Source organism: Sebastes fasciatus, chromosome 12, assembly GCF_043250625.1.
Source record: "Sebastes fasciatus isolate fSebFas1 chromosome 12, fSebFas1.pri, whole genome shotgun sequence".
Taxonomy (NCBI): domain Eukaryota; kingdom Metazoa; phylum Chordata; class Actinopteri; order Perciformes; family Sebastidae; genus Sebastes; species Sebastes fasciatus.
Genome location: NC_133806.1, coordinates 24,120,483 through 24,142,475, shown reverse-complemented (window position 1 = coordinate 24,142,475; position 21,993 = coordinate 24,120,483). Strand labels below are relative to the sequence as shown.

At 38.9% G+C, this 21,993-nt stretch overlaps 1 protein-coding gene across 1 annotated transcript in view; it reads left to right on the top strand.

The window, feature by feature from the left end:
* Positions 1-3,174: 3,174 nt before the first annotated feature.
* dnah5 (dynein, axonemal, heavy chain 5) overlaps positions 3,175-21,993 on the top strand; it is a 101,759-nt gene continuing 82,940 nt past the window's right edge. Inside the window, 13 exon segments of the mRNA XM_074654231.1 lie at positions 3,175-3,439; positions 13,389-13,523; positions 13,722-13,806; positions 14,073-14,254; positions 16,065-16,283; positions 16,698-16,835; positions 17,840-18,016; positions 18,210-18,323; positions 18,495-18,602; positions 19,092-19,214; positions 19,573-19,788; positions 21,180-21,287; positions 21,472-21,557. Coding sequence (XP_074510332.1) covers positions 3,350-3,439; positions 13,389-13,523; positions 13,722-13,806; positions 14,073-14,254; positions 16,065-16,283; positions 16,698-16,835; positions 17,840-18,016; positions 18,210-18,323; positions 18,495-18,602; positions 19,092-19,214; positions 19,573-19,788; positions 21,180-21,287; positions 21,472-21,557 — 1,781 coding nt within the window. The 5' untranslated portion in view covers positions 3,175-3,349.

Here is a 21,993-nt window from a genome sequence, read left to right as displayed (position 1 = left end):
TTTCATTGGTGCATGCAATGTTCAGTTTCTCCAGCAGCAGCTCATCTGAGGTGTTTGTCTGCAGGAGGTAAGGCTGCAGGTCACTTTTGATATTGTCATTCTGTAGGCCAGTCAGGACAGTATGCATGAATAGACTCTGGACTAGTGCAGGGTCAAATTTTAAGTTTGACTCATCTTCCTGAGAAGCAAACAGAATTTTCTGTCTCATGTCCATTGCCCTTATCAGGAAATTTTGAGGTGTCTCTTTACTGCTCTGGACCTCAGAGGTGAGTTGTTTATATAACTCAGTGGCACCTCTCTCCTGGTAATGAGACCTGAGAATTCTGCGGAGGGCGGGCAGCGTAAGTTTTTCCTTCCCCTCAAGGTAACTCCTTAACATCAGGCCTGGTGTGATGGCGCGGATTACAGCATCAATAATCTCTGACTCTGGGTAGCCCTTATTGAGCCCATTTTCAATTTGTCTGGCTAGACTGGAAAAGGTTAACTTATCTTTTTGTCCTGGCTCTCCTATTTGGCCTGCCATCTTAAAATCTTTGCACCACATAGAGCTGTTAGGGGGTGCTAGCGCCATGTTCTTTGCTGGAGTGCTGGAACTGGCAGGGAGGTTCATGCTTATGTTCATGAGGTCATGCATTTCATTCTCTTTTTCTTGTAATGACAGTTTTAGCTCCTCTACCTCTTTCTGGAGGTTTTCCTGACAGTCTGTTTGATGCAAAATCTCAATCTCAGTTAGGTTTGTTGCCATTTGGATTTTGTCTATTATGTCTTGAATGTTAAGAAGTTCTGACAAACCTTCATCCTCTCGATCATCCAATTGCACCCGTTCAAGGTACCTCATGACGTGTGAAATTAATTGACTGCGTGTTTTACCAGTCACATGTTCCTTTCCTGGTCCAGAAATCTGAAGTCCATTGCACACTTTAATCAGTTGTTCAACAGTCAGTTTGTATAATGCTCCTTTAATCTCCAGCTCTAGCTTCTCGAATTCAGACTCCATTTTATCAAAGGAGCGGGCAGAAGTAGTGAAACGAGGGTTTATCTGACTCAATTGGCCCTTTGCTGCTCCCTAGTGGTCACTTTGCTCACTTCAGGATACAAGTCGCCGATGTTTGTCTGAAGATCACCTCGACCGCCTTGCCAACTCCTTTCTCCGATGCCTGGGTTGTTTGAGGAGATGATCAACCAGAGGATTCCACTTGTAGCTCAGTGATGGTCCTCAAGCTAAACATCTCAGCGGTGCCTCCAAATGTTGTGCCCCTTAAACAGGGGAAATAGTGAGAGAGAAGGATGAATGAATCACACACGCAGCTCTTCCCTTCACTCGTCTCTGTATTGAGTGAGGAAGAGGAGCGCGATCCCCCTACTGGAACCCCGAGGCATTACCAACAGATCAACGCACAATCAACCCACACACACAAGGATCTGCATCACCTATCTGCATTATTCCTCTTTCTGTTTCACTGCATATGTGCTGCATAGTCTCTACAGTGACCAATTTTTATGCATATTTACATCCAAAAATTAAATGACATGTCCTGAAACCGATACAGTAATAACTGAGACAACAAAGAAATTAGCTTTTCTCTAAATAAATGAATTATGCCTGAAAAATTAATTATTCTTGCATTATTCTTGCCTGTCACACTAGCTATAGCTATCTCTTGAACTTTGTAAAAACTAGCATATTTGACTGTCTAGCCTGTAAAACTAGCGTAATTGACTAACCTGTAGACCTATCTGTTAAACTATTATAGTGGACAAGAACTTAAAACAAGCTAAATGTTTTGGGGTACAACACATGCGCAGTAAAATCTGGTCTACACTCACCCAAATTGAGCCAATTAATACGTCCAAAGACCGCAGCTCCAGTTACACTGCGCATGTGTAAAATATCCCTAGACCCGTGTCCCAACTAGTGATGTGTTGGTCGCGAACGAGCCGGCTCTTTTAAGTGAACGATAAGAGCCGACTCCCGTCCGAGAGCGTTTTTTTTTTCTTTCTTTTTTAATTAATTCAAGGCAGAATGATAGGACAATCTTCTCCACGCCACGGGCACACCATGCACTGATGGTACGTGTCCACAGGCTCCGTCATTTCCACGCTCCCCATTCATTGTCTATGTAAGCAGCTATGCAATGCATTCTGGTAGCGTGGCGGCGCGATTCGAGAAACGGAGCGTCACGACGCCCGCTCCTCATTTGCATAAAATTGAGGGCTAGTCTATTTTATGTAAATCACGGGCGTCCGATGCGACTCGCCGCCTCTCGAAACTCCAGAGAATCTTTTAAAATAAAAGTTGTTGATCGAAAATAAAGATAGATTTAGCAATTGAAAGCGTTCGTCCAATCAGGTGAGGACAGCCCTGTGTCTAGGACAGCCCACCAAGCGTCCGATGTTTGGAAGCGTTGCGTCCCCTCGCGATAAAAAACGCCCCTGTGGACACGTACCATCACTGACTGAATGTTCTGTTAATGACGTCCGTGCGACCAATCAGGTGATGACAGACAAAGATCGTACCTTCAAGCAGGGAGGGGCGGCGTGCTGATGGTCTACAGGTACAGAGCAGGAGGGAGAGGAGGAGAGAAAGAGAGAGGAGTGCGGTGCGCGAATAGCAGACAAGATGAGTGACAGTCGGAAACGAAGCAGCATGTAAAATTATGGTATTCTGGAAATTACAAAGTTTAGTATAATTATATTGAATAATTTAAATGATATATGTGCACACATACTAATCACAGGTTAAAACAGCGCTAAATTTGGCTGAATTATAAAAGGCAGAAGTGGTAAAAATGAAGAGCTGTTTGGGAGCCGAAAGAGCCGGATCTTCTTGGTGAGCTGAGCCAAATGATCTGGATCACTAAAAAGAGCCAAAATTCCCATCACTAGTCCCAACCTCTTAGAAATAAGCCTTGCATGACGACCAAATAAAATTATAAGAATGAGCAGTTAGTTTGTTTTTCAGAGAAAGTAGCCAAACAAAAAAGGCAAGAATATTTACCGTCTTCTTTCTGTCCATAGGTAACTTTCAACTATTCATGCAATTACGGTATATTTTTTTTGTATTTTGAAAGACATCTGTGTAAAAAAAAAAAAAATAGCCAATGAAAAGATAGTCCACATTCCTCCCTCCTCTACCAGCCCACCACGACCCCTTCACAACTTGCCTCGTTACCTTGGAAACCACTAACATACCAACACCGCTGGGACAACGTGTTGAAGGAGAGACAGACAACAAATCTCAGAAAACAGCTGCTACTCTGAATAAATAATCAACGTACAGGCTACTTGAAGCTAGAGCTTTAAAGTCTGTTTAATAGAGGAGGTGTTTTTGTGAAGGAATGCTGTAGCCATGTCCTCCAGCTGTCGACTCACCAAAGTCAGCTACAGGAACAGACCCAACCAGCCTCCTGCTCCAGTGGAGTCACTCAAGGAGATGCAGGTAAGGGCCTAATCTGAATATGATCATCACTGTTTTGAAATGTGAGTCTATGAGGAAAATGTTCCCAGTGTCCTCACATCCAGAGGGAATGTAGACCCTAAATATTAGGCCTGTAAGAATCATTATAACAGACCATTCTTGTGCATGTGGCAGACAGCTCTGTGTGTGGTAGTCTAGATAGATAGATAGATAGATTGATAGATAACATCTATAGATAGATACATAGATAGATATATAGTAACTTTATTGATACAGAGGGAAATTAAAGTTTCCAGCATCACAGTTCCATAGTGCAAAACATTTTAGTAAAAAGGCAGTAAAAAAGTTAGTAGTGCAAAGTACAAAGTACAAACAAATTTACCAGATAAAAAAGTACAAGGAGATGAAGAAAACTGTTAAAACTGAATATAGTGCAGAGTAACAGCTGTGATACAGGACTATTAAAAAATATATTTTTTAAAACTGCTTTTAGGTACCCTAATAGTCATCTTTTACATCGACATATGTAAAATATCACTCTAATATCACTGATTGTTTTTATTAATTTAGTTGTGTACAGTTGCCCAACTTACAGTGTTGTATTCATTCAGGGGTTCACATTTGCAGTCATACATGCAAAAACAAATCTTCCTCTCTTCCCTCTGTCAAACTCAGGTATATGTTTTTGTCTTTTGTTTATTTGTTTATTTGTTTTGCACAATTTAAGACTATACAACATAACAAAAAAAGAAAAGAAGAATATATAGTGCAGGAAGAGGCAAAAAAACCACTGGGCTTATCTGAAGCCTCCACCTAGAGACAAGATTAATATATAGAAATAATATGACTACATAATAGTGATAACAAAACAATTAGGACAAGATATATATAATAACAACAATAACAATACAGTAAATATATCAAAAAAGACAAGTGTGTGTGTGTGTGTGTGTGTGTGTGTGTTGTGTGGAAGTGTATTGTTAGTGTTTGTGAGGAGGATATTGATTTAAATATCTATAAAGACTTCTGGGCAATCATAACCAAACATTGTGAGTGGGAAAAAATAAAAAACATAAAAACAGATACCTGGACAACATGGGGAAAAGCAATTACAAGACAGCAATTAAATGACCCTTTAAGCGACTTTTGAAACATTTGATAGATGAACAGTTTATTGATAGATGTGAAAAGCTACTCCAAAGTTTGGTTCCCCTAAATCTATCGAAAATTGACCTCTACTAGTGAGGAATTAAGGAGGATGAAGATCTAGAGATTGACGGGTTGAGTAAGAATGGACTTGTTTTATCATTGATTCGAATTTTGTCAAATTGTAATATAAAATACCACATATATGTCTTCAGATTGTTCCTTTTTATCTTAGTGCACCTCAAAACAAGCCTTTGCACAAAACAATACTAATATATAGCACTCTTTCTGCTGTCACTTCCTCAATATTTTTGTATTAAATAATTTAACATTGGTCTCCACTACCATTTATTCAGCACGGCTCCATGCAGTTAACTTAAAAGGAAAAAGGATTATATGAGTTGGGAGAGTTAAACCTTACATCAAATTCCCCTTCTCTCTTATTGGAAAAAAAGAGTGATGGAATTAATCTGCACTTTATTTTCAACTCAAGAACCCCCTGCGCTCTGATAATTGCTCTGAGATCCACCACACGATTAGACTCACTGGCCTCCCAGCAGTAGTCAGAAACAGCTGGAGCTCAACCTGCTGTACTATATAGTATATGCTGGTTGTATTATGAGCCTCGGTCCACTAGATGGTAGCGTATGGTTGCTGTAATATTAGAGGAGCCTCAAAAGGCTGGATGATGTTCCACAATGATGTGTTTTACATAGTGCTTTATTAATGTCATTATCAAAATAGTCACTGTTATCAGTAAGACTTTGTTCTTATCTGTGGTGGGCGGATTTATGCTACATCCCAAATTGCATACTTTTTCTTTTTACTTTTAGTACATACTGCAGCTGCCCTTACAAAGTACGTAATATTGCATGCAGTATGCATACATTTGGACGCCTCGAACTTTGACCCTTTGAAGGTTTGTGTTTGTGAGTTTTGTAATCTAAGTGTAAATTTGGTAATGCCTATTTACAGCTTGTAACATTTTGCATTACAATTTTCACACAGGTTAAAAAAAGAAATGTTCATTGGTTAAATTGCATTGCTTCATTATAACTCTAGGCCAAACATAATCTTAAATATACATGCTGCACTATAGGCTACTATGATACAACAACTCTGCAGTAACTATAAGCCACAGCACTTTGACTCTACCAATCTGCTCCATTGACTTCATATGTGGAATAATAGATTTTTCTTTTCTTCACATTGATTTAGTTCACTTTCATTTTAATGCAACGCTGACCACAATGAAAGAGAAAATATGTATCCATATGTAAATTCCTTGTAGTTGCTCATGCAGGTCATTTTGTGCCCACATATTTAAAAATAAATGACTAGTGATATAGCGACAAGAGTTAACGCCTGCCCATTATTTATGTATTTCAGTCAGTATTAAAGGAGAACGTGAAAAGTTTAAAGAAAAAATAACTAGAATCCTGGTCTATCATGAACTGGAAAAATAATCATTGATATTCTTGAACTGACTAACTAAACGACTCTAGACTTGCTGTGGAAGTTTTGTGTTTTACAGCGACTGGTGCCGTTTTGTACCTGGAGAATTGTGCCATCTTCTCTGTTGATTACAGTACAGCCCTGCTTTTGATAACAAAACAAGACTTCCACATGGGAAGGAGCCAGATTAGCACAGCTAATCCTGCTCTATGTGGATATTAGACAATTTCTACAGTATATGCTTGTCGTCCTTATGTCCATTTTGTTTTAGTCTAGTAATAGACTGTAGTTAAAGTAAAATAATGGAAATATAAAAAACAATGATCATTATTGGATAATTGGATTTTATTTTGTAATTGCACCCAGGAATGCTTAGAACCAACAAAGTCCATTAAAGGAGAAACAGTTCAAGTCAAAATGCAGAGTCCTCGGCCGCAGAGACACTTTGTGCTACAACCTGGTGTAGTTTTGAAACAGATTTGTTTAAAGCTCTCCGTGTTTGTGTCAGCGTGAGCATCCTCTGGGAGAATAGCGGACCTTTCTCTGTCTTGCTCCCTCTCTATGTCTTTCTCTTTCAGATCTCACCAGCCCTCTCATTTATAATTTACAGTCACTCTCCTGTTTCATGGCAGCTCAAAACCAGACAGTTCAACTTAGAAAATCAGTCATGGCATATTGAAAAATTGATGACCCAACTGCTTTTAAATGCAAAGCTTTGCAATCATTTCTTCACTATTAAACCATCAGTCAGATCCTTGTGGAGAGCGCTGTGCTCCTCATCTGCTGGACGACACAGTAAAAGCTAATGGGATTTAAAAAAAATAATTGGTGGGAGTTTTGTGTGTGTATGCTTGTGTATTTTCACTACAGCTAATGATTATATTAATTATACTTAATAATTAATATATCAATAATTCTTTTCCTGATCATCCATTTAATCAATAAAATGTAAAAAAAAAAAAAAAAAAAAGCTGGCATTCTCAGATTGCTTGTTTTGTGCAAATCCAAATGGTATTCATTTTGCAATGATATACAATAAAGACAAGCAGAACATTCTCCCATCTGAGAAGCTAGAGCTAGCAAATGTTTCGTATTTCTGCTTGATAAACAACTTAAATAATTAATTGATTGTCAAAATAGTTGTTGATTATGTTAAAGTTATTATTTTTTTTCATATTGAATTTATTATCTTTACGCAGACCATGTTAGAATAAGAAAAAAAGCACAATGCTCTGAGCAATATTCCAGTTCTGGTAAAGATGGGTAAAGTGGTGGTGGGGGCTGCAACAAATGAGGGTCAGCATTAGGATCACATTTTTCCTGTAATATGAGGAACCCTTCAAAATGTCAAAAACAGGGAAATGTGAATATGCCTTGTCTGTAAAACCTGCACTCATTATTAAAGAAAGGAATACCAAAACATAAGCACAATGCTGACGCCTGTCAAATGTCACAATTATATTATATTCTTACTCTGTGTAGCTGTTACTACAGTCTCTACATGACTAGTATCTGTAAGTTAACATACAATGGTAATGCATAACAATATCCAAAGAGGTGTGTGTCTGAAAGTGTTACCTATACCCACACTGTATTCTGATACATTAACCTTTCCACCCCCCCTCTTCCTCTCCATCCCATTGTTGTAATAGACTTGTAAGGTGAGAGCAGGACCTTGATAATTAGCTTACAGACAGATGGTCATCCAACACCACATTATCTAGATAGCAGTCCCCTTTTAGGACCAACACACTCATAATTTCAGGGCAGTAACCTTTCTCACGTGGCAAATAAGAAGGCGGATTGCTCACATACTGTAGCAACGCCACTTGTTCTCTGACTTGTCTCCTTTGTTTGGAAGCTGTAATTCTGTAATGTCTTGGAAAGCAAAGCCAATTAAGAGGTTGGAATGACCTGAAAAAGGAGTGTCAGACTGAAAGGGCGACAATGCTGCATTTTAAACCAGACTATCAAAACAAGGTAAGGTGACCCAAGAGTTCTGAAGTTACAAGCAACTTGGCTTCCACGGGCTATCTGCTTTGGCCGAATGCAATTCATCATTAATGTGTCAGGATTCAGTAAACAGCCAATGTGCTTGTATCAAAATGCGTCTGGTAGAGAAGTTCAAGGCCGAAGCTATAGGGAAAAGCTTAGAAAAACAGGTTCTTATTTATGCATGGAGGCCTATTTGAAAAGGTTTCAGCGTGCTGCAGGTTATGCAGGCTTCCCACAAGGAGCAATAACGACCGATTTGATCTGAAAACAGCCTCAGTCTGGCATATTTATCGGAGAACGATACGGCAACCAGAGAAGAAGTTCCACTTTTTCCTGAATGTACTTCATGCAATAAACCAAACAGAAATTATTTGAAACACCCGTTATATGTTTATATAGATAATTAAAGTGCAAGTTTTGGTGCAGCTCTGAAAAAAAACACCTCCACGGGTTATAAATTTGACCAATATTAGAACACTTAATTTAATCGTAAATCATGTTTTTGCTAGGTTAAATTTATATTTTAACATCTCTGTTACCATCTAAACTGAGAATTTGTAGTAGATAGAGATGACAATTTTAGGTCAGATCAGTTTCTTTCGTGCCTTTCTGGAATTTTGTGTGTTTTGTTCTTGTCATACTGTATCATCAAATGTCAGACAATACAGAAAGATAGACAGAAAAGCTGTGTGACTGCTGCTAATGCAGATCTAAATGATGGGAAATTTACTGTAATAGGTATTGACTTCACATTTACTAAAATGAGGGCCAAGTTTATAAATCATTTACAAAATATATTGTAGAACAAATCACAAGTTTGTCATGAAATGAAATGTGAATTTTATATTTTTTTATATTGTTTCAAAATGGAAAACCTTTGGTCTTATAGACTAATATCGGCCTATTGTGTTGTTGTTATAGCCAATTCTTCTATAACTTAGTTTTGTAATAAATGTAAATGGCAATGTGTGAAATATCCCCGAAGTTTGACTAAAACCGTATTTGCAAAGTTTAGTCCATAGCGACTGATCTTGAATGAACATTTAACTAGATTCATGAGATCTATGTGATCAGGTGACATGGTGGGTATTCATGAGCTCAACACAGAACCCACCTTCAACCTCTTATTTGCACTTATTTTCCCCTCGTGCAGTTACATTATAGTGAAAATTGACAGCTAGAGTAGTGATACCTGAGGTGTGTGCTCATTGTGTCTGCATGAGTGTGCATTCCTGCTTGTTTGTTTGTGGATGTGTACGTTTTTGCATACAGAGCTGTCAGTGTATACTGTATAAGAGTGTTGATTCACAATTGAGCGTATGGCTCACAAACTGCAGGATGTCTGTCAGTTTGTTTGCACAGTTCTATCGTGACCACAGCTGGCTGTGGAAGCTCATACACTATTGACAGACAGGAAAAGGCCATTAAACATAAAGCAGGCATAGCTTCAGCTCAGCTGGCCGATCGGTCACCACTGACAACTTGATAGGGCAACTGTCTTTGAGGGTGAGAGTATACAGCTCCCCTGTGTAGATGGAGATGTAGATGAGAACGTGATGGCAGGTTATAGAGAAGATATGGAAGGGTTTGAGTCGCAGAGGCGAGAGGCTGTCATGTCGCAGGTGTTTAGAAAGCAGCTGTGGAAACAAACGGTTTCCAAGCTCATTCAGGTAAGAGAAATAGCACTGCTGTTGTTTTTGTTGTGGTGTCATTTGAAGGTTCTCCCTCGTTTTCGTTTACCCATCCACAGAATTCTCATGTGTTATACGAAGAACTGGCATCTTTCATTTACCACAAGGACAAAAACTAGCTGAAAAAAACGTTATCTTCAGCTGTGTTGACTTTGACGGTGTGTGTCATTTCTATTCCCCAGAAAGAAGATTTGGATTAAAATTGACTAAATTATCTGTATATATTTGAGGTTTGGCACTGAGCGCTGAAAACATTTTTTTATTTTTTTTTTATTTAAATATTAGATAAATTATTATTATATTCCTGCCAAACTGTCCTGTGATGCGGTTTTCTCTTTAATTCCAAAAGCCAGAGTTTGTTTATTATAGGGATTGTCAGTCTCGCTATAGCTTATCTCAGGACGGGGCTTTGTTTGCTTCTGAAAGCTATTAATGTTGTAGATGTTATTACATGGGTCTGTCAGTGCTGGCCTCTGTGTCTGTGTTGTGGGAATAACTATGTGGTTGTGTGTGTTATTGTTTGCTGGTGTGTGTTTGTGTATTGCATTCAGCAGTGACTTAATTCTGCTTGTTTGAATAATCATCACCACACTGCATTGGGTCTCTATTGTTAGTCTCTGGGCTGAAGACTGAGATGACTGTTCGCACACTTTGAAATAAAGGCAGCAGACACAAGGTGTGAAACGGCTGGTCGCCCAGCAACTGATGCCTTGGCATGCGTTTTTTCTGGTTGACCTGTGATGTGAGTGTTTGTGTGTATAGGCTATATAATGTGTGTGTTTCTACAGAGACATTAACGAGGTTGGTGTGATTCATTGTCAGAGTTCTGCAGTGGTTTATTTGAACTCATTTGATGTGATTAAATGTCTATTTCGTAATGTAAGATTGGATGATTTCTTTTTAAATGTCTAAAATGTAACTATGATATGTTTGGAAGCAACATTTGTTTGTGGTACACCTGCTCAGCATTGCAGAATATTTCTCATTTGCAAAGTGAAATATGAAGATCACTGATCTTGAAATGAGCTCACCAGACTGGAATGAAAATTGTGCAGTTAGTGCAGCACAGGTCTGACACCCTGTGTTCCACATGGGTGGTTACATTAAGTAAAACATGTCCATGTGTGAATCGACTGAACTGTGCGCAGTGAGAGTAAATTTCAAGCCTGCAGTTTTTGTTGTGCTCAGCAACCGTCTAGTTATCTGTTAAAGTGACCTGTGATTTGCAGCCACTGGTCCTGAGAGAAGTTTGTTGGCGCTTGGCAAATATTACCATGGTTTTTGAGAAAGTTAATAATTCTGCAGATTTTGTAGGTAAACTGCAGGTGGACACAATTTCTTATTTGCCTTGTTTCACTATACTAACTTGAATGTCACTGTGGTTATTGTGTGATCTCTTTTAAACAGGCTAATGTGTTGCTGCTTTCACTAACCTTGTTGACACACACACACACACACACAGACAGCTTGTGAGGTTGTTGGCATGCTCCACCTCACTCTCGCTTCACGCGACCAAATTCCCAGGCTCTAACTAACAAGAATTAATACTTTGATTCTAAACTAGGGATGCACCGATGCAACTTTTTCAGTCCCGATACCGATAGCGATACCTGGGCTTTGGCTATCGGCCGATACCGAGTACCGATCGGTTACAAGTGTTTGATTAATAAGCTGTCTGGTTCACTGTGTGGAAATGACTGGGATCATTATTTTATGTGTAAGGACACATCAGGCTTGACTTAAACATTGCTTTCTTAACAAATAAATACAAAGATTTCCATTTACTGAATTGCTGTTTATTGTTAAAAATAATAAATTGTACACCAGCAACATGGTAAAAAATCTTCAAAATCAACAGCAATTGTAATTAAAATGTAAAACTTTTTCTTAAACACAAATTAAAATTCCAGTATAAAATGTATATAGTATATAAACATAGAATTGATTTGAATAGATCGGCCCCATTGTCACGATACCCGATCCAGCTATTTGAGTCAATATCGGCCCGATCCGATCCGGTATCGGTGCATCATACTCTAAACCACCCTGACTTGTAGTAGAATTCTTCTGTCTTTATATCCGAGTCCATGCCCCCTGCCTCCTGCTCTCTCAGGTCCTTACCTGTTACAATATCCTGTTACATTATTTCTTCCTCCCTCTATTTCCTCTTCCTTTCATTTCTCATATCTTTCCATTTTCCCACCCCTCTTGCCTTTTTTTTGTAATCATTTTTCTTCCTTACAAGCTGTGCACAACTACCAATCCTATACTTCAATCTCTCTCTTTGTCTTTTTTGTCTTTCTCATCAGTTTCCTTGGCTCTTTACATCTCTTGTATCTGTTTTTGATGTATTCAGCTCTTTCTTCCTCCATCGCTTCATGTCTGTCATCCTTTCCATCTATTGGATTTGGCATCTTTCCTCTATAACTTTCCTTTTAAGGCTTTATTCAGGATTCTATCTGATCCATCCTTCAAAATCTGTCACATCTATTCTCTCCAAAATGATTCAATGCATGAGGACTCAACCAGGGTGCCTGCATGTACAGTATAGGTCCTGCGCTCCAGTGTATACTGCAGACTTTAGCAAAATAAAACTGATAAGGATAAGGCTTCCCATCAGTGAAATCACTGTTCTATGAAGTACATACAACCACATGTGTACTTAAAACACAAGGAAGAACAAGAAGGGAGAACATAATGAGAGATCAGTTAATAAGTTATTCTCAATGTTAAAGTTTGATCCAGTTGTTAACAATTGTCTAAACTGATTGGTGTATAAAAGAGCTAGCTCTCCAGTGTTCTATTTTTAGCATGGCCAGTCACAGCAGGATGTTTCCTGCTTTGTTGTAGAAGAGGGCCCTTTTAAAAGATGGTGACGTCAATGCAAGAAGTATTTTAAGCCAGAAAGTACTATTCCTGTCATCCCCTGTTTCAAAACAAGACAGACAAAAGCAAAGGTAAATGAGAGAATTGAAAAGCACCCTGCAGCTGACACACCACACAACACCAGGTTTCATGTAGTTTATTGGCAGACCTTGCTCCTGTGTTACTGAGCAGCGTAACCTGGCAACCCATTGTGGCTGATGTTAATGTCCCACCATCCTAAATACAAGCCACGGTCTGTTGGCTGTGTTGTTTTTTTCGTTCCATTCAAAGAAACCCGAATGTTGCAGACTTTGGATGGGTGATCAGGAGATAAATGGAAGTACTTCTCAAAGGATGAAAATTGTGATTTGAAGGAATACTGACATCTGTTATGGACATTTTCTGTCATTCTTGTGTGGAGCTACACACAAAGTACGGATGGATGGATGGATACAGTGCATTAACAGCATACTGAGGCTTATTTATTTAACTGTTTTTGACATATTCTAGCTACTGCTCATTCCTTGAAACTGTACAAAAGGTTTTTTCTTTGAGTGGACTTTTTATTTAAATGATGTCTGAGAGAAAAGTGTAGGACCACAGGAGAGCTTCAATCATCTGTCATTACCAACAGTCTCATGACTACATACCAAGTATGTGGAATACGATTTAATGGCATTGTGCACTTGGCCATGTGATGGCTTAACTTATGTGTCTTTTTTTAACATCAGTGAAAATGTCAATTTTCTTTAAAAAGCATCTAATAATATTTAATTGTAATTTAATATGAATTAAAGTTGTCTGTGTGTTTTGTTTAGCAAAAGTTGAAAGAGGAACGTGAAGCTAAGCGGGCCCAGCTGGATGGAAGACATGACTACATCCTCAGCATTGTGGCATCATGCCTGGGACTGGAGAAATCTGATGTGGAAGATGCCACACTGGAGGGGAATCAGGTATCCTGTATTTTCACACAGACAATTTTTTGTAGAAAACCACAGTAGCCTTAAAATAAAAATGAAAAATAGGTGTGGCAGCATTTGCAAGACATTATGATATTATTTATTTTATACTGTGCATCTACAGTAAGCGATCAAACAGCAACAGTTTGGAAGTGTCTGATTGGCTGAAAGTTTTCTTGTCATCTTTCTCAGATTGACCGCATGGAGCAGTTCTTTGTGGCAGAGGGTCTTCCACACCTCATGTTCTACTATCAGGATACCGAGCCAATTGAAGCAGGTAACGTGTACACTCACCATGTCAAAAATGAATGAAATGTGTAGACTATACCTAATTGTTGGCAGCAGATGAAGTTGAGGTTCTGTCCCTGTATGAATCAACCTGTCGGCAAACCGCAATCACAGCAGCACTGTAATTGAGACGGTCTTCAAAATCAATAATAATTCTATTCAAATGCAAATTCCCCAGTGTCAGGATTACAGTGAGATCACAAGCTAGTTGTGATGATACCTTGTGTTGTTTCCATGTCCAATTATTTGTTTCAGCAGCAGCAGCAGCATCAGCAGCCTCTGCGCCCTCCCAGCTTGTTGCCCAGCAGCAGCCTGGTTGCAGCAAGAAGTCTAAAGTGTTTGTGACAGATGGGAAGGATGTGGCGCTGACCGGATTGTGTGTTTTCTTCACCAGGGCCAACACTTCTAAGGCAATCACCTCTGAGAACATACACAGAGTGAGTCACTTTGTACCGTTTTGGAAATGTAAGCATGAAGTCATGACTTTCAGGGTGAACTTTTTTTTTTTTTTTTTTTTTTTTTTTACTGTAGGGCCTTCTGTTATGTAGTTCACATGAAAGACAAATGCAAGCAGACTGATGTAACAAAAGATGAAAGATTTGATAACAAAAGAACATTTGATTTCTTTTCGTTTGGCAGTGATTTCTCTTTGAGCCTATTCGTGTGATAAATGGTTTCCTTTAACTAAGACAGCTTCTTCTCATCCAGAGCTAGCGAGACAGTAGGAGGACAATAGCACTCTGATAGCACGGGCAGTTCTGGTTATTGATTCTTGCTGATCACCTGCTGTCAGCAGCAAAGCTAATCACCACCACTGATATACGGGCATGTTTGCTACAAGACGCCCACGGCAAGAGGGGGAGGAAGGATAACGTTGGTGTGTGTGTTTGCGTGAGAGAGAGAGAGAGAGCTTGATGACAGCTACATGTATATGTACCTGCCATGCCGAAGAGCAGTGTAAAAGTACCACTGTATTAAAAATAATAATAATAAAATAAATGAATACAATTAGTAACCATAGCATTAAAATAAATAAATAAATAAGTAAATTCAAGAGTTGCTGTGAGAAATGTAATGGCGATCATGTCAGGTATTGCTATATGGTGTCATGGATAGTGTATATTAACATGTAGGCATCACAAATCGGGAATGTAATTACACTAAAACAGAAGAGAAACTCACAAGGCAATACATTATTTGGTGTTGCAAACAACAGTTTGCTTACTGGCTAGCTTAGCAAGCAAGTTCTTCAGGATTTGGCACCTATTCAAATATTTTTCTCAGCATATGGCTATGGCCACCCAGCCTCCCAATGTTCGACCCGCCTGCAGTGTCATGAGGATGAGATTTTTCATCTTCATCCAGCAGAACCTAGCTCTCTGGGCTGAGCTCAGCAGGCCTCCCTCAGAATGTCATTGCAACCATTTAAAGCAACAGGGCTCCTTCTACAAGGTCACTTTACACTTGCAAATGGTAAGTGTTGGTGCCTGACCATATCATTCAATTGCCCTTTTGGCAGTTATCCTGTCATTTCTGCAGGATCTTCTGGATAAAGGGAAGGCATTTTCTACCGTTGAGTTTTATCTGGCAGCTATTTCTGCCTGTCACGTTGGATTTGGCAACTTGACAGTGGGGCAACACCCCCCTTGTCTGTTGCTTAATGAAAAGTGCTTGATGGCTGTGGACGGTGTCCAAACAGATTTGGGTTAGTGATATCTACGCACTCTCAGTTCATCAGGAAGGTACTCAGTTTGCTGTTGGGAACTTAAAGGTCTCTATGCAACCAAACCCAGCTTTTGGTCCCAAAGAACTCAATGCTGTTGGGTTCCCAAATCGAGCTGATGGCTTTCCATCCTGCACCATTTGCCTCATCGAAGGATCAACGGCTCCATATGTTATGTCCATATGGACTAGGGGATTTGGGAATGTTTGTTCATTCAAGCCACATACTGTACAGGCATTTCCCACTAGTTGGTAGAGGGTGTTGCTATGTCCTCCAATAGTGAGGGCCTCCAGACCCCATCTGGGCTGCGTGCTCACTCCACTAGGGGCATGGCAGCATCAAGGGCATTTCTCTCCAGAATATATGTTGACACATGCAGTTGGGCATACCCCATAGTGAGGTACCTCACTCATGCTGTCACAGAAGCAGGGTTACGGTCGCATGCTTAAGTTTTTGGATTCAGCATTGTTTTTTTTTGCAATGATGTTTGGATGTGTGTGCTTTTTTTTTTTATCTCTTTCTAGGATGTCAATTTCAATATGTTGGACACAACAGAGGTGGGTCTGTTGAAAAGTGTGGAGCAGTTGCTCTCAGAGATCTTCATCCCCACACTGAGGAAGATGAACCACGGCTGGGGGGAGCTGGCCAGTCCCCAGGCCCAGGCTGTCAAACATGACTTCATATCATCACTGGAAAGCTTTGTGTCTGTTTTGGCTGGAGCACAGGAAAGCCTGCAAGAAAAGGTAAGGAACATAACAAGGATAAGTTTGATAGTTAATGCGTTCATTCAGAACAGCTATAAAAATGAAGAAAGGCCTTTGATCAAGCTAATTCAAATGTGCACTAACCAGATATCACACTCATGCCAGTACTTGTGAACCTATGTTGCTTAGCAAAAACACAGAAAAACACATAATTATTTGGATTAATATAGACAAATAAAGGCTGTTTGAACATTTGCGAACCTTTTTAATCACAGTAAGACACAGAGCAAGTCGTGAAACTGTAAAATAGCTGTAAACAGCCTGCTTTAAACAGCCTCTTCTTTTAAATACATTTTATGGAGAAACTTGTGTGAGCAAACACAGGCACATCCACAAACAATATAAATTCAAGACACCGCAGCAGGAATAAACCATGTCATGACTTGCCTCCAGGTTACCTTGAAAGAGTGTGACACGTTTGACCTGCGGGTGCTGAAAGGCCCATCAGACTACATGGCAGCAGCCAACAGCACAGAGACCACAGAAAAGATAGAGGCCTGCATGAAAATCTGGATCAAACAGATAGAACAGGTGAGACGTGTTAGGTAACAGGTAAGATGTTATCCTTATTGAACTTGATGTAATGTTGTACTCCTCTATGCCGTGCAGAGTATCTTGTGGGCAGATTTTGAAACAGAATTTATTATCAGATCCAAGTGTGCTTGAACTGTCTTTGAATGCACTTTGTATCTCACCAACCTGAGCAGGTTTGACAAATATTTGACTGGATATGTGCTAAATATTTCATGAAGCTGGAGCAACAAAATGCTTAAAATGCATGTTCATCCTTGAAATCAGCAAAGCTATCTGGAAGGCTAGATGCAAAGTTTATTTTATTTAAAGGAGCTATTGATAACATAAATAACATTCAGCCACTAGTAGTCATATTCTCCCTCCCTGAGCCATTGCATTTACTTCACAACAAGTGGTTGCCAGGCACTTACTGTCAAACTCTGACAGTTTTTTTCCACACTAACTGGCAACTTGATCGCTGGCGACACAGAGATACCACGTGATACCATCGTTGTTATACTATAGGCTCACAAGCCTTGTTAGAAGTGGGAACCAAACTTCAGATATCTTCCAAAGAGATAAACCAAACATTCATTTTGGACCCGTCAAAATGTTTTAAATGATTAATTCACAAACATAATAATTTCTTTTTAGGAAAAGCCATACTTTTATTCTGCACCTTTCTACAAGCTCTGTGGATGTATTATATATTTTTTAAATATCTGTCTACATAAAAATTTTATCAGTAAGACCCTTAAGTATTTCTGAATTGAGTATTTTTGCAGCACACAATATTCAAGAATGTTTTCAATGTGATTTTTTGTAATGTTAACTTTGACATATTTAATGTTTTTAATCGTTGTTTCTCACAACTCAGACATTTAATGATCCAAATTAATTCAAGGTGCATTGGGGAGGGATGCAAAACTACCACGATAAAACCACCAAAGGGAATGCAAATGGAAAAATGCAGAAATGATGCTTAAACAGTGAGTAGATCTAAAGTTATCTCTGTTCTCCAGGTTCTAGCTGAGAGTGACCAGCTGAGAAAAGAGGCCGATGACCTCGGCCCGCGGGCTGAGCTGGACCACTGGAAGAAACGAATGTCACGTTTCAACTACCTTCTGGACCAACTCAAGAGCCCTGATGTCAAGGCTGTACTGGGTGTGCTCCTGATGGCCAAATCTAAACTCATAAAGGTCCGTCACTGCTGGGTTTTAGTGACTATATGTACACATTTCTTTGATTTTGCTGCTTCATAGAACACTATTTAGATTCTGCCAAAATATCTTCTGATTCTTGTTTTTCTTCAATATAATGTTTTGACAAAAGACTGTAATGTTCAGTGTGACACAGTCTGACATTAAATGCAATAAGAGTTTGTTTGTGTAGTCGTGGCGGGAACTGGACACCAGGATCACTGATGCAGCCAACGAGGCCAAAGACAATGTCAAGTACCTCTACAGCCTGGAGAAGTTTTGTGACCCTCTCTACAACAGTGACCCTGTAAGAAAAATACTTCAATCTCTTTAAAGATGAAGCGTTCTGCTGCGTTAAAAGCAAACCAAATGTACTGTATCCACGTTGAACAAGTTGCGGAAATGGTGTGTTACACAAATACTGTTCTATGTCCACGTGTGCAAGTAATTACAGCGTTTAATTTCTGTTTCACCCCAGGTTTCGATGGTGGATGCAATCCCAGGTCTGATCAATGCCATCAGGATGATTCACAGTATTTCTCGCTATTACAACACATCAGAAAAGATTACATCGCTTTTTGTCAAGGTAGGGGTGGCAGCTATTCTGCACAATGCAACAATGATGAAGTGTTTGTGTCTGTATTGTAATCAACAATGGGATTCAGCAAAGCTGGCTGCCTACAGTCTAGATATTGTTTTCAATTAACCCCGAGATCCGTGATTTCCATGTTTTTATGGATGAATAAAATGAACCATTCAATGTTTGCCTATTAAGGGCGTTGTTACATTAACCCAGAGTGAAAAACAAGAATTATGACCAAAAGGATTCGTAACATTTCCATTTCTAACATCCAAAACAAATTGCTGTCTCGATTTATGAAAGATTGGATTTGAACAGAATTATAAACATCACCATGTTTCATGGACCATATCACAGCACTATTGCACCAATTGCCTTTGACTTTTTTACATCTTTTCTTATGATTAACATCTGCACTAATATTTAGCTACTTCATGTATAGTCTCAAGTTGTTCAGATCCACAAAGAATTCAAATGCATTTCTTCATTCTTCAGGTGACAAACCAGATGATCACAGCCTGCAAGGCCTACATTACTAATAATGGCTCTAATTCCATATGGGACCAGCCTCAGCAAGTTGTAGCTGACAAAATCAAAGCTGCAATCCACCTAAACCAGGTACTGCTTATTGGTAGAAAACATAATTTATAATGTCGATCATTTATCTCTCCTAGTTTTTCTGTGTTTACATCCTTATCAAATGTGGTTACTTTGCAGCACAGTGTAGCTGTATTATTCTTTTGTCCATGTTAACATTTGTGAGTATTGTTTGACAAAAAAAAATGTTTGTCTTCTACACAAAGCACATGTGAGTTGTCCCAAAGAATGCATGAGGATACAGTAATAAATGGAGACAATGCCATCGCCATGACATAAGAAATGTTAAGAATGGAAGTTCCTTTTCAACCAACAATCGTTACCACCTTGACATGATGGATGTATGCAGTTTTGTTACGTGTCAAATTGTGTCCTCCAGGAGTATCAGCGGTATTTCCATAAAACCAAGGAGAAGCTGGAGCAGACTCCCTCAGAGAGACAGTTTGACTTCAGTGAGATGTACATTTTCGGGAAGTTTGACACGTTCCAGCGACGACTCAACAAGATCCTGGAAATGTTCAGCACCATTTCCACCTACTCCGCGCTGCAGGACTCTAAGATAGAAGGACTGGAGACCATGGCCACCAGGTTTCAAGTGGGTATATTGTTAGATCAGATTGTTGTCAGGACATTTTTGATAACACAGAAAGGCATGCCATTAGCTGATGAAATGCAGCTGCTGCTAGCCAGCTGAGACTGTATTTCTTCTGGATTTCAATGATGTTGGAATATGTCAGTGGATGGCAAATGCAAGGCTGAAGAGAGCAAGTTTTACAGTTCTTGTATAATTATAATAAATACATGGAATGTGCAATGTTAATATATTGCACTGAGAATGACTTGGAAAATTTTGGAAAGTGGTTATGACAGTATTTAAAAAAATAATGATTTTATTAATAGAAAAAAAAACATTTAATTTCTTAAATGCATATAATTTAATGAATGGGGATATATAGATCAGAAGAAATAAAGAAGAAATACGTTGAAGTGTTTTCAAAGTTTGAGATATTTGAGACATTCATTGTAAAAACGTCAGTGCAGCTCAGGAGAGTATTTTTCCAAAACAGGTGAGTTTGATTTTGTTAACAAAGAGCTTCAGGTTGTACATTAGCTTGACCTCGCCACATTACTGCATTCTTCCTTGGTTTCTTGTTGTGGGAAATAGTTGACAATATTTATGTTTACAAAATCAGATTGCACTGCCTCAAGTCATAGAAAATAACACTTCTTGAATTTCTTGAATTGCATCACACTGTCTAATTGGTGTTTAGATGTTTTCCCTTGAGAGTATACAGTATTGATGTGAGCTGTTTGTTTGTTTCTGCTTCCTTGGATGTACAGACTGCAGAAATGCAGGGAAAATGGGAGGTAATGTCTCACCGCAGTCTTCAACTTTCAGTAATGCATGGCCCAATTTCATAGTTGACAGCATGCAGTGGTAAAATTCAAAGACATTATGAGGATACTAACTGTATGGAGCATGAAGAGAGAATCGACTCCAACGTTATATGAGTTGCTCCATTGTTTTGTGTTGTTCAATTATTTTCTCCAGCAATTTATTAGCAGATGTTTTGCACGTCATCCGTTCGTTTATCTACTGCAATTCAATCAGTCCTTCCATGGCCCAAGTAACCAGACAGAGCTGGATTAAAATAGAAGTTGACAGTTAACGCTTCAGTTTTATACATAATTTATGGTAAGCTTTTAGATTTGGTGTTGCATTTCCACTATGCACTCTGTTTGTCCTTTGCTATTTCAAAACATAGATTAACTTCTATAACTATTAACTAAGATGATACATTGCTAACATCAGTGTGATGACATACAGCTGGTCAAGGATTTAATAATAATTCAAAACAGAATAGCAATATTTCCCAGCTCAGGTTTTGCAGCAGAAAAATGAAGCTATTTTTTTTTTTAGTTTTGATGAATGTTTAAAAACAGAAAACTTATTGTACATATATGTGTTTATTGTGTGTGTGACAGGCTATTGTGCTGAACATGAAGAAAAAACATTACAGTTTCCTCGACCAGAGAAGAACTGACTTTGATGTTGACTATGAAGAATTCTGCAAAAGCACCTCTGAGCTTCATGTAAGTTAAATATTACAGACACAATGAATTAGTTTGTTTCCTCTATATTGCACAGTATTAATGTAACAAAAACAACGCCTATTAAGTATGTATGATTGTTAAATGGTGTGCATTTGTATTTAAAAGTTCCACTCCAAGGTCTCTTTTGTAAACCTTTTTTTGTCATTGGTCTTTGTGCTTCCAGAATCAGCTGAAGAGTTTTATGGATAGCACCTTTGAAAAAATTCAAAATACAGAGAGAGCTCTAAATGTGCTGAAGAAATTCGAAAGGTAACCCATTTTTTTTTTTTTGCATTTTGTTTCATCCAATGCATGTTCATCTAAGCAAGTACTCTCAGTATTTCTCAGTCTGGTCCTCTGCACAGAAAACTGCTAATTTTCTATCCTGCCAGCTGATTAATAATAGTTAATTGCATTCGCATGGCATCTCGGGTTTAAACGAGCACCTAATCAAATGGCTGAAATAAAAAACAGCAGGACTCTGAATAGACCTTTCTCACTGTGGATATTTCATCACATTAAACAGAGGTGTAACTAATAACATAATCGACGCATGCCAAAGGTTTGCCAGTTCCAGGGTCCTTTTTTTGTGCATATTGGCTCAGTGACAGGATTTACTGGCACATCTAAAGGAACGGTCCCATCTAAGTTACACCTTTGTGTTTTCCTGCAACATGAGAAAGGTCTTTCCAAGTGATTGAAATAG